Consider the following 15210-nt stretch of genomic DNA (forward strand, 5'->3'; position numbering starts at 1 on the left):
GATGCTGGGGTGACCAGGATCGGGGACGTGCAGGGTGGTGGAGGGGCGGGCTGGATGACACCCTCCGAGCTTGCCAGGCGCGGAGCGGTGTCTGTCTGGTGCGCGGCCAATGCTATCCAAGGCCTCAAAACGGTTGTGCTTGGCCCCGTGGGCACACTTGGACTCGAGACGGCGCATTTGTGCGGTGGCATCCCGTCTGAGCGGATCCCTCCTCGGACGGAATTCCACATTGGTCCCAAACCCCGGAACCCCCTCGGGTACCGGTGCCCCACAGCCCCAGCCGCCTCACATACCCTTCGTGCCCTTTCGCACCGCGTGGAGCAGTTTCCTGTACGGCCTGCTGTTGCACACCTTATACCTCCTTGCCCTCGCCCGCCGCCCGGACAATCCTTGGCGTGCCTCATTGCCGTGCGGCGGCAGAGGTCCACACTGGAGGTCCTTCTACGGACGTGTCCTCCCCATAAAACTAGGGGACCTGGGTGGAGGGTTCTGTGCATGGCAGTGCCGTGCAACCATCGTTTGAACCACTTTGTGGCTTTGCCAGAGACCTGCCACTTTTGCGGCCTGGTGGAGACTGTGGAGCATGTGTATGTTGTTTGTCCTATGCTGCACTCCCTTATTGGTTTCTTGATATTGTTGTTGTTGAGGTTTTCTTTGCACTTCAGCCCCGCACTCCTGATCTACGGACATCCGGTGTGGAGGGGGGTGGGGAGGGTGGAGGACGCCCTCGTGAACCTGCTCCTGGGCCTGGCCAAACTTGCCATTTATAGGTCCAGGCAGCGGGCGACCGAGGGGGTCGTCCAGCCTGACTGTCTGCCCATCTTCCGCGGCCTCGTTCAGCGGGCGGGGTCCCTGGAGCGGGAGCATGTGGTGTCCACGGGCACACTCGAGGCCTTCCATGCTCGGTGGGTACCGCAGGGGTTGGATTGCCTTATCAAGCCCAATTTCCACACTTTAATTTGATGGGATTTTGATAAGTTTTTATTTCCTTTCTCGTTCTTTTTGGGCTGTGCTCCACTCGTTGTTTTGGGGCACTCCCCTCTTTTGTTTTATCCATTGGTTGTCACACCCAGCATCACGCCAGTGTCAGTGGCGGATGCTGGCTTAACTCCTGTACGTGCAGATAAATGTACAGGTCATAAATTCACAAAAAACACAAAAAAACAAAAAATAAAAAAGACAAAACACATAAACAAAAATATATTTTTTTCTTTTTACAATTAGAGTAGCAAGACCATTTAAGTTAATTTACTAAATAAAATAAAGAATAGACTGTAGATAAAAATTAACCCTTAATATCCCTCAGTCTCCAAACTTTCATTGTAGTTCTCTAAAGGAACCAGCACACGATGATGATTAACGCTTTGACAAAGGGTCACCTGGACTCGAAACATTAGCTCTTTTATCTCCGTAACAGCCTCCCCAAACAGGCGCCGGAATGTGGCGACTAGGGGCTTTTCACAGTAACTTAATTGAAGCCTACTCGTGACAATAAGCGATTTTCATTTCATTCCCTACAGATGCTGCCAGACCTGTTGTGATTTTCCAGCATTTTCTCTTTGGTTTCAGATTCCAGCATCCGCAGTAATTTGCTTTTACCCAGTGGCTGACTTAAATGTGCAGATCTCGCCCAGCAAGGGTGACTCACGATTGGCCCAGTGCCCAGTATGGAGCCTGATTTGGGGCTTGGCTACCCCAGACTGATTCTATGTCTAGATTTTCTGAGGCAATATTCTCTCATTATTTTACTGATTTCACCCTTAATTAACAACACCACCCCACTTCCTTTTCCTTTTTGCCTGTCCTTCCTATTTATTGAATTCTTTTGGATATTCAGTTCTCAGCCTTGGTCACCCTGCAGTCATGACTCTGTAATCACAATGATACCATACCTGTTTATATCAATTTCCGCTTCTAATTCATCCACCTATTGAGAATGCTCCATGCATTCAGAAACAGTGGGTGTGATCAAACAGCTCCATTGCACCTGAAAGGCAGCACACCGCAGTGCAACACGGCCGATAAAAGCCGGGAGACCCCGTACCCAGGATCTACCCAGCTCTCAATGCCTCGTGAGATCTAATGTGAACTCACAACACGTTGTGATGTGAATCACCGCTCATTGCTGGCGGGATCACTTTTTGGCAGGTCTGCATATTAGAGCTGGACAGCTAGTCTAACATTAATATGCAGTTTCCTGAGGCGCCCAAGGTGTTGGGATCTATCCCCTTCGCCTCGGTGACCTCGATCAAGCGCCATTCAGTACTGGTCTCCGCCAACGAGGACCAGATGGAACGGCACTCATGCGGGTCCCAAGGGGATTGGAGGCCCCCTGGTGCTTCCCCTCTGGGCAGGATGGCACCCTGGCATTGGCAGCCTGCAACCCTGGCAGTGCCACCTGGGTGTCACCTTGGCACTGCCAAGGTACACAGGTGGCACTGCCAGCTGGCAGGGGCACTGCCAAGGTACCACTTTGGCATTGCAAAGGTGCCAAGCCCACATTTTGCACATGGTGACGATTGGGGATGCACTGCGTGGGTGTTGGAGGAGGTTCAGGTGGACCCGGGAACTGCCTCACCCTTTGTTAAGGCTGGGGAGGTGTGTGGGGCGAGGGTGGGGGTTCCAGAGATCAGGGTGGCATCTAAAAATTACATCCCGATCTCTCGCTACAGAGGCGTTCCAGTGAGTGGAGTTCCTCAGTGCACAGACCGAGCCTATATGCGGCATGGGCCGTACGTTCCATGCTGAGGCTCCCTATCTAACCGGGGCACATTAAATAGTGGGGTGTTTCTCAGCGGTGCGAGTGCTAAACGGGCTCGCTATGGGACTTTGTTTCCATTTAGTTCAATCGCACCCAGTGCCTTTAGACTTGTCTTTTCACACTTTTACATAGATTTTAGTGCTTTGCCCCAATTTGCTGCTATAGTTTCCTCTACCTTTCACTTTCGCCTTCTACTTTTCTACCTTTCGTTTCTGTATTTGTTTCTTCCTCTTGAATCTCCACACTCAGGCTCCGCCACTCTAGTTTAAACTCTCCCCAACAGCGCAATACCCAATTTCAGAAATGCCACAGTGAATAATGGAAAATTGAATGGATAGGTAGATTATGCCGGAACACCTTAGAATTGCCCCAAGTGCTCCACTTGTAAAGGCTGCGGAATGGATCCACTTCTCAGGCTGGAAAGAGGAAGGCCTTAAAAGTCCAGAAAATAACAAATAAAATGTTTTTAAACTTTCTTCTGTAATTCAAGCAAAAACGGCAAATGTTGCTTTTTAAAAGATGAAAATGAAATGAAATGAAAATTGCTTATTGTCACAAGTAGACTTCAATGAAGTTACTGTGAAAAGCCCCTTGTCGCCACATTCCGGCATCTGTTCAGGGAGGCTGGTACAGGAATTGAACCGTGCTGCTGACCTGCCTTGGTCTGATTTCAAAATCAACGATTTAGCCCTGTGCTAAACCAGCCCCTAATAGATGTAGATTGGTAATTGTATTTTTGATTTTATCTTTTGGTGAAGGTAATGTTACAGTACAAGTAATACCTTTGATGCTCCTTTTCTGTATTAAAGCCATTACTGTCTCCCTCTGCTCAATCCTCTGGTCAGGCCCTTAACACCACTCCCTAAGTCCAAGGAACTCTGACTTGAACATATATGATGAGAATAAAATGAAAATCGCTTATTGTCACGAGTAGGCTTCAATGAAGTTATTGTGAAAAGCCCCTAGTCGCCACATTCCGGCGCCTGTCCGGGGAGGCTGGTACGGGAATCGAACTGTGCTGCTGGCCTGCCTAGTCTGCTTTAAAAGCCACCGATTTAGCCCAGTGAGCTAATCCAGCCCCTCTGCAACTTTCGAGTTATCGTTTCTCCTTTAAGACTCACCTTAAAACCTGTATCTTTGACCATGGTTTTGTTCCTCTGCTGTAATATCTCCGTGTGTGGCTCAGTGTTAAATTTTGAAAACACTCCTATTAAGCAGCTTGAGATGTTTTACAAAGTTAAAGTCGCTGTATAATTTCAAGCTGTTTTTGTAGTTGTTGATGAAGTTAAAGTTGTTTTTAATTAAGTAGAGCAACAGAGAGCAATTAATCTGCTCATCTGAATATGGAATAAACTAAATAGAGGACGGAATTTCACTGAAAAATATCAGAGTTCATTTGTGGCTGGGTTTTTAGGGAGATTCCCGCCGGCTCTGTTGACGAGTTCCCCACCGCTATCAAACAACACTTAGGGTACGATTCTCTGGCCGTGTTGCACTCAAGCGAGAGCACAACGCGGCGGTGAATCCTGGGAAATCCGGGCAGTGCCAAAATCCCCCTGAGGCTTTTCTTTCCCTTCTGCTCTTTTTAGCCTCTGAACCTATTTAACTGCTGCAAATCTCTGCCTTCTGTTTCTTCTTTTTAAATCAGGACCGCAGCTCTCTTCCCATTTTTTAATGGCGTCCCGATCTCTCGCTACAACGGGGAATTCCGGCGAGCGGAGCTTGCCATTGTAAAAATTGGGGCTATGTGCAGCGTCGGCCATACGTTCCCCGTTTAGGCCCCTTATTGAACGTGAGTGCCAGGAAACACGCAGCTAAACGCGCTCGCTTGGGGACTTTGTTCCCCTTTCGGGAACTCTTCCTTCTATTTTCTTCCTTTTTTTTTTTTTTAAATTTTTTTTTTTTCTAATTAAGGGGCAATTTAGCGCGTTCAATCCACCTAGCCTGCACATCTTTGGGTTGTGGGGGCGAAACCCACGCAAACACGGGGAGAATGTGCAAACTCCACACGGACAGTGACCCAGAGCCGGGATCGAACCTGGGACCTCAGCGCCGTGAGACTGCAGTGCTAACCTACTGAGCCACCGTGCTGCCCTCTATTTTCTTCCTTACCTTGCTTTCCTGATGACTCCTTCATTGCAGGTCACTCCCGCAGAGGCATGTGTACTGATCCACGTGATCATTAATGATGTGTGAGCATGGACAGTGAGTTTTAGTAAGCGATCCCTGACTTGGAGAACAGCAAGGCTGAATTTCATGCTCTCGCCCAGCGTCCAATGGCAGACACTCCAGTAGAGGTTGCTGTTTAGTTATGAGCAGCTCAGCTTGATTTCTCCATTTATATTAAACAAAGACTATTGTGCTCAGGTATAGTGAGTGACCCTATTGCTATCTCAGCTGAGAGCTAACTCAAAATAGACATACCTTCCCCTGTGCCTGGGATGAAGAGTTTACCTCTGACTATCAGGATTTTTTCCTCAAAACCTTTCTGTTTAAATAAATTTGGGGCAAATGTTTACGGAATAGGACAGCAGCAATTCATTTTGGGATATCGCCTGTCTGAGTCAACGTTTTACAATGATACAATGGCTTCATGTATAATATGGTTATATTTTCAGTAAAGTCAACCTCAAGGAGCCCATATTACCCAGCACAACAGGTTATATAATGGTACAACCTTCACCTCGAACAGGTAAGACGGCTACAAATTCGTCACTAGTAAATTGATGTTTGGGTATATCAGAGGGAGTTGGAGTAAGCAAACTACTGGAGCAATTCTTTGCTGGATTATTTTCAACGAAGGTATAACTTAATGCCCCACACAGTTATTTATTCAGTTAAAATATCATTCTGGTCCAAGATTATTTCACCTCGTGGTCTTTGTAGAGAATGATGGTGACAAGTGAGCTTTGCCATAATGGTGTACGTTATTGTTTAATTTTAGATCATACTTTTGACATACAGCTAAATGTTAGAGGATTGGTTAATTAATAGAAAGCAAAGAGTTGGGATAAATGGGTGTTTCTCTGGTTGGCAATCAGTAGCTAGTGGTGTCCCTCAGGGATCCGTGTTGGGCCCACAATTGTTCACAATTTACATTGATGATTTGGAGTTGGGGACCAAGGGCAATGTGTCCAAGTTTGCAGATGACACTAAGATGAGTGGTAAAGCGAAAAGTGCAGAGGATACTGGAAGTCTGCAGAGGGATTTGGATAGGTTAAGTGAATGGGCTCGGGTCTGGCAGATGGAATACAATGTTGACAAATGTGAGGTTATCCATTTTGGTAGGAATAACAGCAAACGGGATTATTATTTAAACGATAAAATATTAAAGCATGCCGCTGTTCAGAGAGACTTGGGTGTGCTAGTGCATGAGTCACAGAAGGTTGGTTTACAGGTGCAACAGGTGATTAAGAAGGAAAATGGAATTTTGTCCTTCATTGCTAGAGGGATGGAGTTTAAGACTAGGGAGGTTATGTTGCAATTGTATAAGGTGTTAGTGCGGCCACACCTGGAGTATTGTGTTCAGTTTTGGTCTCCTTACTTGAGAAAGGACGTACTGGCGCTGGAGGGTGTGCAGAGGAGATTCACTAGGTTAATCCCAGAGCTGAAGGGGTTGGATTATGAGGAGAGGTTGAGTAGACTGGGACTGTACTCGTTGGAATTTAGAAGGATGAGGGGGGATCTTATAGAAACATTTAAAATTATGAAGGGAATAGATAGGATAGGTGACAGCAGAACTAGGGGGCATAGCCTCAAAATAAGGGGAAGTAGATTTAGGACTGAGTTTAGGAGGAACTTCTTCACCCAAAGGGTTGTGAATCTATGGAATTCCTTGCCCAGTGAAGCAGTTGAGGCTCCTTCATTACATGTTTTTAAGGTAAAGATAGATAGTTTTTTGAAGAATAAAGGCATTAAGGGTTATGGTGTTCGGGCCGGAAAGTGGAGCTGAGTCCACAAAAGATCAGCCATGATCTAATTGAATGGCGGAGCAGGCTCGAGGGGCCAGATGGCCTACTCCTGCTCCTAGTTCTTATGTTCTTATGTTCTTATGTTCTTATGTTCTTATGTTCTTATGTTACAATGTTATCTGACCCTCATGATATGTGCGGTGTTTTATTCCTAAACTTATTCCACAAAAAAGACTGAAAATTCAGGTTTTCTATCCATAAATGGAACGCATTTTTAAAATCAAATTGCTCTCATGGGATGTTAATGATTTAACTTAATGGGCTGGTTTCTCCGTTCCTGAGTCTAAATGCTGACGCCAACGAAGGATCCATGGATGTCCACGACAGAAAGATCGGCGCCACGCCCGCACCGATTCCTCTACCAGTGAGGGGCGAGCACCGGCGCTGCGTGGAACATCAGCAGAAAACATGAAAACTGTTGGGGGAATCGGCAGGTCCTTGATGGACACTCACAGGGCTGACAATTTATACACCCCCCCACACATACGCTGATCGTGGCTAAAAGGATGTGACAGGTTGTGCTGGAGCGCCCATACAGCTGATTGGTCGACTGGGGCCAGAGGGCCAGTGGAGTGGCCGGAGAGGGGGGGATTGCCATTGAATATTTTAAGGTGGAGGGAGATGGATTTGTCTTAGGCAAGGGAATCAACGGTTATCAGGGGAAGATGAGAATGTGGAATTCAAATCACAAACAGATCAGCCATCACCGTATACAATGGCAGAACAGACTGGAGGGGCCAAGAGGCCTACTTCTGCTCTGTTTCTTCTGTCTGCTTGCATATTCAAAGGGAATTGGGTGTTATTGTTCTTGAGTTACTGAAAGCTAACATACAGGTTCAGCAAGCAATTAAGAAGCCAAATGGTATGGAGACCTTTATTATGAGAGGATTTGAGTTCAGGAGTAAAGATGTCTTATTGCAATTGTGTCGCGCCTTGGTGAGCCTGCACTTGAAGTATTGGTCTCCTTACCTAAAGAAAAATATTTTTGTTGTAGCGGATGTGCAACAAATATTCACCAAATTAATTCCTGAGCTGGAGGGATTGTCCTCTGAGGAAAAATTAAATAAACTGGGACTTTATTCTCTGAAGTTTAGAAGAATTAGGGCCAGGGCCATGATGTCCAACTAGCTTCGGAAAGAGATGGCCCACAGGTAATAAAAATTGTAATGCATACTTACCTGCTTTGAAAACAGCACTGAAAGATCCAATGGCCTTAGATGGTCAGGGCCTACATTGAATGACTCATTGTAGGCCTGACTGCAGTCCAGCTCCAGTGGATTCAAGGGGGACACACCACTCTTTCTACTGTACCAGCTGCCATAAAGCAGGGACGAAATAGGGACACAGTGGTTAGCACTGCTGCCTCACAGCGCCGGGGACCTGGGTTCAATTCCGACTTTGGACGACTGTGTGTGTGGAGTTTGTACATTCCCTACGTGTCTGCATGGGGGCTGCGGTTTCCTCCTGCAGTCCAAAGATGTGAAGGTTGTGTGGATTGGCCATGATAAATTGCCCTTGAGTGTCCAAAGGTTAAGTGGGGTTACGTGGATTGGGCCAGGGAGTGGGCCTAGGTAGGGTGCTCTTTTGAGGGTCGGTGCAGACTCAATGGGCCGAATGGCCTTCTTCTGCACTATCTGCATTCGATGAAGGCAGATAATTTAAAGGGTTCAGTGAAATTGATAGGCCAGGGAGAAAGTGTCCAATCCTACCCAAGAATTGAAACAAAATTGTTGCTCTCAATGCTCTCAATTACAATTTGACATCAAAAGTTCTCATTTTGAATGAATTTGACATCAAATTTGATAGTTTAGTCAAATCTATATCCAATGCACTCAAAGCTGTCCAGCACACTCAAAGCTATCAAATATGCATTGAAAATAGTTATCACGTAACTAGCTGAGGCAGCCCATCATTGGCCAGCGGCAGGATCTTCTAGTCACACCATTGTCAATGGGGTTTGCCGTTGAATGCACCCCTCACTGCCATGAAACGCGTGGCAAGGGTGTGCCGTCACCAGGACGAGAAGATCCAGCCAGCGTGAACAGCTGGAATGTATTTATTTGTTTTTTCATTTTGTCCAAAATAATCATTCCTGTATATGGTACACGTTTGAGAGCTCCACCAGATCCTCAATGATTCTAAATTATTTTTATCTCAGGATCTATACTTTCCATCACCCACATCCCCAATACCTACCTTGTTGCCTCATCTTCGCTGCTCCTGCATCAATTTCATATCTATATCAGGACTGGCTGCAAAACGTTACTTCAAGTTTCCAACCAACCCTGTGAACAGAGATCTCCAATTGTTGGGGAAGGGTGAAGATGGTGAGGGGGAGAGAGGAGGACTGGAGTGTGGAAGGAAGGACAATGAAGAGGTGGGGAAAGGGGAGGGATGGTGTGGGGGAGGGGAGGGGAGCGGAAGAGGGGTAGCGAGAGAGGTGGAGGAGGAGAGGATATGGTGGAGGAGAAGGGTGAGGTGGTGGGAAAGGGGTGTAGCGGAAGGGGAGGAGAGGAATGGGGGGGCAAGAGAGGGAGAAAAGGGTGAGGGAGAGGAAGGGGTTGGGAACAGGGGAAGGGGAATAATGCAGGAATGTGGAAGGATGGGTAGGTGAGAGAGGAAACAAGGAGGAAAACAAAATAAGGGTAGAAGGGGTGAGGTGTAAGTGGGGTTTCAGAAAGGAATAAAGAATGTGGTGGGAGGGAGGGGAAAGGGGAGGGAGAGGGAGAGGCTGGGTGGAGGTGTATATACTGCATGTACAATCAGCTGGGATCAATGAAAATTTTGACTGTATACAGTCACATTTTGTTGTGATCGCTGCAGGATGGCAATTGGTGCCAATGATAGCAGTTGATAACTTTCGCAAATATGGTCTGAGTGAAAAAAATAATGAAATGGTCAGTTCTGAGTGAAAGTAAAATAGAATGATAGCTAGCCGATTGCTTCTGGGGGCAAGTCATATGAAACAATGACAAAATGATTGCACTTAATAATAATAATAATAATAATCTTTATTAATGTCACAAGTACGCTTACATTAACACTGCAATGAAGTGACTGTGAAAACACCCAGTCGCCACACCACGGCGCCTGTTCAGGTACACGGAGGGAGAATTCAGAATGTTCAATTCACCTAACAAGCACGTCTTACGGGACTTGTGGGAGGAATCCGGAGCACTCAAAGGAAACCCACGCAGACACGGGGACAACATGCAGACTCCACACAGTGAGCCAAGTGAGAATCAAACCTGGGATCCTGGTGCTGTGAAGAAACAGTGCTAACCACTGTGCTGCCATGCCACTGTGCTACTTGAGAACAACTATGTCAAATGATGGCAAATGATTGCAATTGAGTGTGGTTGACATAAAATGAAAGCTGTTGAAAGTAAATGTTTTCATATTATATGAAAGCTTTGGGTAGGGAAGGTCAATGGAGGTTGAGGCGTCAGAAATCAGGTGTGGGTTTTGAGGTCAGGGGTGGTGGGTCTGGTTGGGGCTACAGATTGGGTCAGGTCTGCGGGTCGTTGGCGGGGCGGGGGAAATGTGGGCCTGCGGCGGAGCAGTCCTTGGGGGCTCGGTTGGTGTGGAAAACTATGGGGAGGGGTGAGTCGCGGGTGTGGCTGGAGTCACGCGAGTCGGGGGTAGAGATCAGACTGGATCTTTACAATAGTTACCCGGAAGTTAGAGGAGGTTTTAATTCTTCTCACCTTCTCTGGGGAACTATTGGTGTAACTCTGTTGGCACCTTCCAAAGTTTGTGATCGCACTTTCGGATGGTTCCCAACACAGGGCGACTGCCCAGTGGAAGTTGGCACTGCTGGCAATAGCCATGCAAACCCTTATCTGTAAAGTTCCAAGATTCTTTAGAATTCTCTGCCCCAAAGTGCTATGGAGGCCAACCATGGAGGCTCAGTCAAGGCAGATGTCATAATATACATCGATGTATATAATGGAGTGCAAACAGGCAGTGATTGACACACAGGATGACCATTAAGCACACAGAACACAGCAGCCAATCACCAGACAGAACATGACCACTATAAAGCCAGAGGGCACCAGTTTACCTGTTCTCTCAGGACCAAGCCTCTGAGACAAGGAGAACTCGTGAGCTAGCCAGTACAAACACCATGTGGTAGCTGGTAAGCCTGGTCAGGTTAGTGTCAGGTCTCCATTCAAGTCAGCATAGTGTCAACCCACAGTTGGACATGTATAATAGTTTCGATGTTAAATAAAATCATGTTGCATCTCATCAAGTGTTGGAAGTCTGTCTCTCACTACATTGCATCAAATGCAATTCACATCGACCCAGCCAGCCCAACACATCAGCAGAGATTGCTAAAATTGCTAACCTCAAGTCTTGTGCATCACGACTCCTCTGCCTGTTTCTCTTTATTTTCAGCCACAGCTCTCGGAGAGTGTGTCCGGGGAAAGCCCTTGGTGTCACCATCTGGTTTTTATTATCAGGACCAGTGGATGTCAATGACCTGCAATATTCGCCGCTTTGACACTCCTGAAAGAATTACAAACTGCCTCCGGAGGAAAATGGTTTACCTGTTTGGAGATTCCACTGTGCGTCAGTGGTTTGAATATTTCACTGAATTCTTGCCAGGTTAGGTCGGTTATTCCGTCCATCCATTCATCAAACCTCCTGTATCTTGCATTTAACTTGGATCACACATTAATATGATACTTGAAATTTGTAAATTATAACTTTATAATTGGCTCAAGTACAAATCCGAACAGAGATTTTTATAAATGTACTGATGAGAAACATCTCAGGATTTATGAAAAGAGCTGTAAATGACTCCCAACAATAAAGGAAAAGTGGAGGTGAACCAATCAGAATACTGGGGAAAATGGTTTTCATTCCCCATTTTACCCTCTGATTTCACTGACTTAGGGGCAGAAAAGTAAACGTGAGATGTTTAAAAAATACATATTATAAAATAAATTTTGAACAGAACTTGGGCTTAACCTGGTAGATTTTTTGTTTTGCCTTATGGTACTGCGAAAATGGCCTTTTCCCACGGTGCAGGGAACAGGAACATTGGAGCAGATCTGTTTTGATTGGTCCCATGGCTCAGGCCTTATCCGGGTGAGATGTATTGGGAATGCACACCGACAATGAGTCAACTAATGAAGCTGAGTCAGTATTCCAGCCTCCCCCTTCACTTTCCCAAAAGAATGGTCACTGCATTCCCAATGAACCATGGAGCTGAGACCTGTGCCCCTCCCACCCCACTGATCAGAATGTCCCCAGAACAGATCAAGGACAGGCTGGTAAAGTTTCAGCTCTTCAGGTTTTGTATCTCCCAGGATGTCTTGTGGCCTTTTTGCCTCCATCAGCAGTGAGAAGGGCCAGAATTTGCAACCTGATCCATAGCTGTGGGCCTGAGCTGTGGACCTAGCTAGGACAAGTTGGGACATGTGCCATGCTCCTGTCTCAGAACATAAAGACCAAAAGTGCTGGGTAAGGACAGCACTGCACTTTGGGAATTGGATGACATTGAGGAGTTCAATCCCAAGAGTATCAGTAAAGTTCCAGAGTACCGTGTATTGAAAATACAATTTGATTCAGTCTCCAGGAATGGGTATCCATGACAGCACATTATCTTATACATAGCATTGGATAGAGCCAGATAGCTTATGCAAATTACAAACACCTTGATATTGAGGCAAAATGGATTGATTAACGGAAGTTGTAAATAAATCAAAATTCAAATAAATTGGTTTCTGTTCTTTTCAATGGATCTGATTTGTGAGTGGTTACAAACTCAGCAGCTTTACCACTCTGTATCTCTGGGGAAAGTTACCCACTGGTTCTCAGCCATAGTCCCAGTCCCTGGCTCCTGTCAGACATGGGTGGGATGGGAGGAGGGATGGGGGTTAGGGGTTGTGCGGGATGGGTCAGATATCAAGGTGTGGGAAGGATGCACATCGGGGGAGGTGGAGGGATCGGATATTAGGGATATGGGCAATGGGGGGCAGTAGTGGGGCATCAGGGTAGGTCAGACATTGAGGGGGTCAGACAAGGTTGGAAACGGGTGTGGTCGGACAGTGGGGGAGTGAGTGGCCGGACATTGGGGGGTGGCGGGTCAGACACTGGTGAGGGTGGGGGTGTTGGATATCGGAGGGGGGGAGGGGGGGCTAGTCTGTGTATTTTAAATAGGCTGAAGTTAAAAATGCTTTTATTGCTTCTAACACTTTCAGAGTAACTATGAGCACAACACTGTTACAATCATCCAAAGTTCGCAATTTAAATCACTTTTGTCGGTCGGTCCCTGCGCAGCGCAATTGTCCAGCGGGGCTTAACGCTTCAGGACAACAGCCAGGTAAACCCTTACCTGGGAACGTCCGAGGAGGATTCCCCTGCGCATCATTGGAGTACCCATCAAATCTAACGCTGGGAAGCCAGGAGGTTACAAGCCTTCGTAAGTGAATAAAGATTTGTGTCCAGGTATCCTTCAGTGGCTGGCCTATCTGAGTTTAAATCCGAATCTCCTTTCCAATGATGGGCCCTGAGTTATGTTTCATTCGGTGTTTTGTAATATCTCCTACGTGTCAGTACCTGTTGCAGCAATTGCTCTGGGTGCTTTCTAACTGACAAAAAGAACTTCTGATACCAGTCCCAAAGCCTGACCCTGATCCCTGCTCTGTCTCACTCTCTGCAATGCTAACCTTCCCAGCTTCTTTCATTCACGTGTGTTGCAGTAGCTCTCAGGTCCCATCAAGCCATGCCTCTCCCCATTTGCTCCGTGCATAAACATCCGACCCAGTCGATGTCACCAGCAATTTTGCTCTTTGTCCCGACTGATTTACAGAAGTTACAAAAGCAAGATGAATACATCAGGAAAGTTGTATGTGTGGGAGTTATATCATCGGTGGGAGATGGTTGAGGGAAAGAGAAGATTAGTAGAAATAAAAGATTCTGTTGAAGACAAAAAGGAGAGATAAATTGTAAAATAGGAAGCGAGGGTGTGAGATTGGGGGAGAAGAACAAAGAGTTGAATGAGAGACAGAGAACAAAGCAGAGTGACAGTAGCAGGAAGAAATGGACACAGTTTTGCTCATCAATGTGTATGGGTGGAAAATTCTGAAGCCATATCAGCAAATCAGATTTTGTTAGTCCACTCAGTTCGAATAAATTCTTATTGAATGTCACCCAATTAATAATGATCACCCCCCCCCCCCCCCCTCCCAGTTTTATCTCTGTTAACATCAACAATAATGTGCCTTCGCAAGTTAAATCATGTTATCCTTTATTTTTTTAGGACTCAAAATATTCGATCTGCGTAATCCTAAAAATATTGGCCCTCACCTTGCTGTGGACTTGGAAAACAACATCATGGTAGAATATCACCCACATGGCCCACCAATCCGATTCAATACTGTTTCAAGCCAGGACCTGCACTACATCGCAAATGAACTGGATGAAATTAAAGGAGGAAAGGACACAGTTATAACCATCTCCTTATGGTCTCATTTCAGCACTTTTCCAATAGAGGTTTATATCCGAAGATTACAGAATATCCGGAGATCAATTCTACAGTTACTCGGCAGGAATCCGGACACAGTGGTAGTAATGAAGACGGCCAATGTCCAGGCCCTTCCTGGAGATGTCAGTCTGTACAACAGTGACTGGTACTCTTACCAGCATGATTTAGTGTTGAGGAAGATGTTCACAGGCACCAACGTGGCATTTGTGGATGCCTGGGAGATGACAATTGCACATTACCTGCCACATAACTTACACCCCCAGCGAGTCATTGTAAAGAATGAAATAGATATGTTTCTTTCTTACGTGTGTCCATCTGAAAAGTGATGTGTAGGAATTGTAACAATGATGTGACTTGTGCATGAGTGATATCAATCTGTCATTCCAACGGCCGACCAGACCCATACCAGCCTGCTTAAAACTGATTTCTTAAAGAAGAGAAAAGACACTGAATCAAGATGTTGGCCACAAGTCGCCTGACCTCGAGAATTCCAGTTGACCAGTTTCCAGAAAGTTTCAACATGAAATTAATTTGAACTGAGACCAAGCAAACTGCTTTGAAATGCAGGGCGATATTTCAAAGTGAATCCTTGTGTGGGGGGGAGGGGGGGGTGGAAGAGAACAGGGACATTTGAAGAGAGATAATTGCTATAATCCAGATGCCCATAAAAGTTTCTAATTGTCTCAGTGTCATGGGAGTGTCCCTTTAAAGAAATGTTTTTGTCTTATCACATGGCATAAGTCATGTCATTGTGTGGGTGGAGATGGGCTGTGGCTCTGGGAGTTGGTTTTACTTTCACTTTGGTTTGGGGCTGTTTTGGTGGATCTAAGATTTTGCTTTCATTTTCACATTTGGCTGCTGTACTCAGAAAGAGAAGTATCTTAGCATGTATCTCGATCTTCATTTTAAAAGCTGTTTCTCCAGATTAATTGACAACTTAAAATACATAATTGCTTTCTGGAAAGAATTCAAACCTGCTGTTT

General features: G+C 46.0%; 1 protein-coding gene across 1 annotated transcript in view; it reads left to right on the top strand.

Annotated features, from left to right (window-relative positions):
- Nucleotides 1-14792, top strand: part of LOC119968887 (NXPE family member 3-like) — a 79454-nt gene extending 64662 nt beyond the window's left edge. The window contains exons 4-6 of the mRNA XM_038801824.1: nt 5380-5453; nt 11131-11340; nt 14003-14792. Of these exons, the coding sequence (XP_038657752.1) occupies nt 5380-5453; nt 11131-11340; nt 14003-14553 (835 nt within the window). The 3' untranslated portion in view covers nt 14554-14792. The remainder of the gene's footprint in view (nt 1-5379; nt 5454-11130; nt 11341-14002) is intronic.
- Nucleotides 14793-15210: the final 418 nt, after the last annotated feature.

The sequence above is a fragment of the Scyliorhinus canicula genome, chromosome 7, assembly GCF_902713615.1.
Source record: "Scyliorhinus canicula chromosome 7, sScyCan1.1, whole genome shotgun sequence".
NCBI classification, from domain to species: Eukaryota; Metazoa; Chordata; class Chondrichthyes; order Carcharhiniformes; family Scyliorhinidae; genus Scyliorhinus; species Scyliorhinus canicula.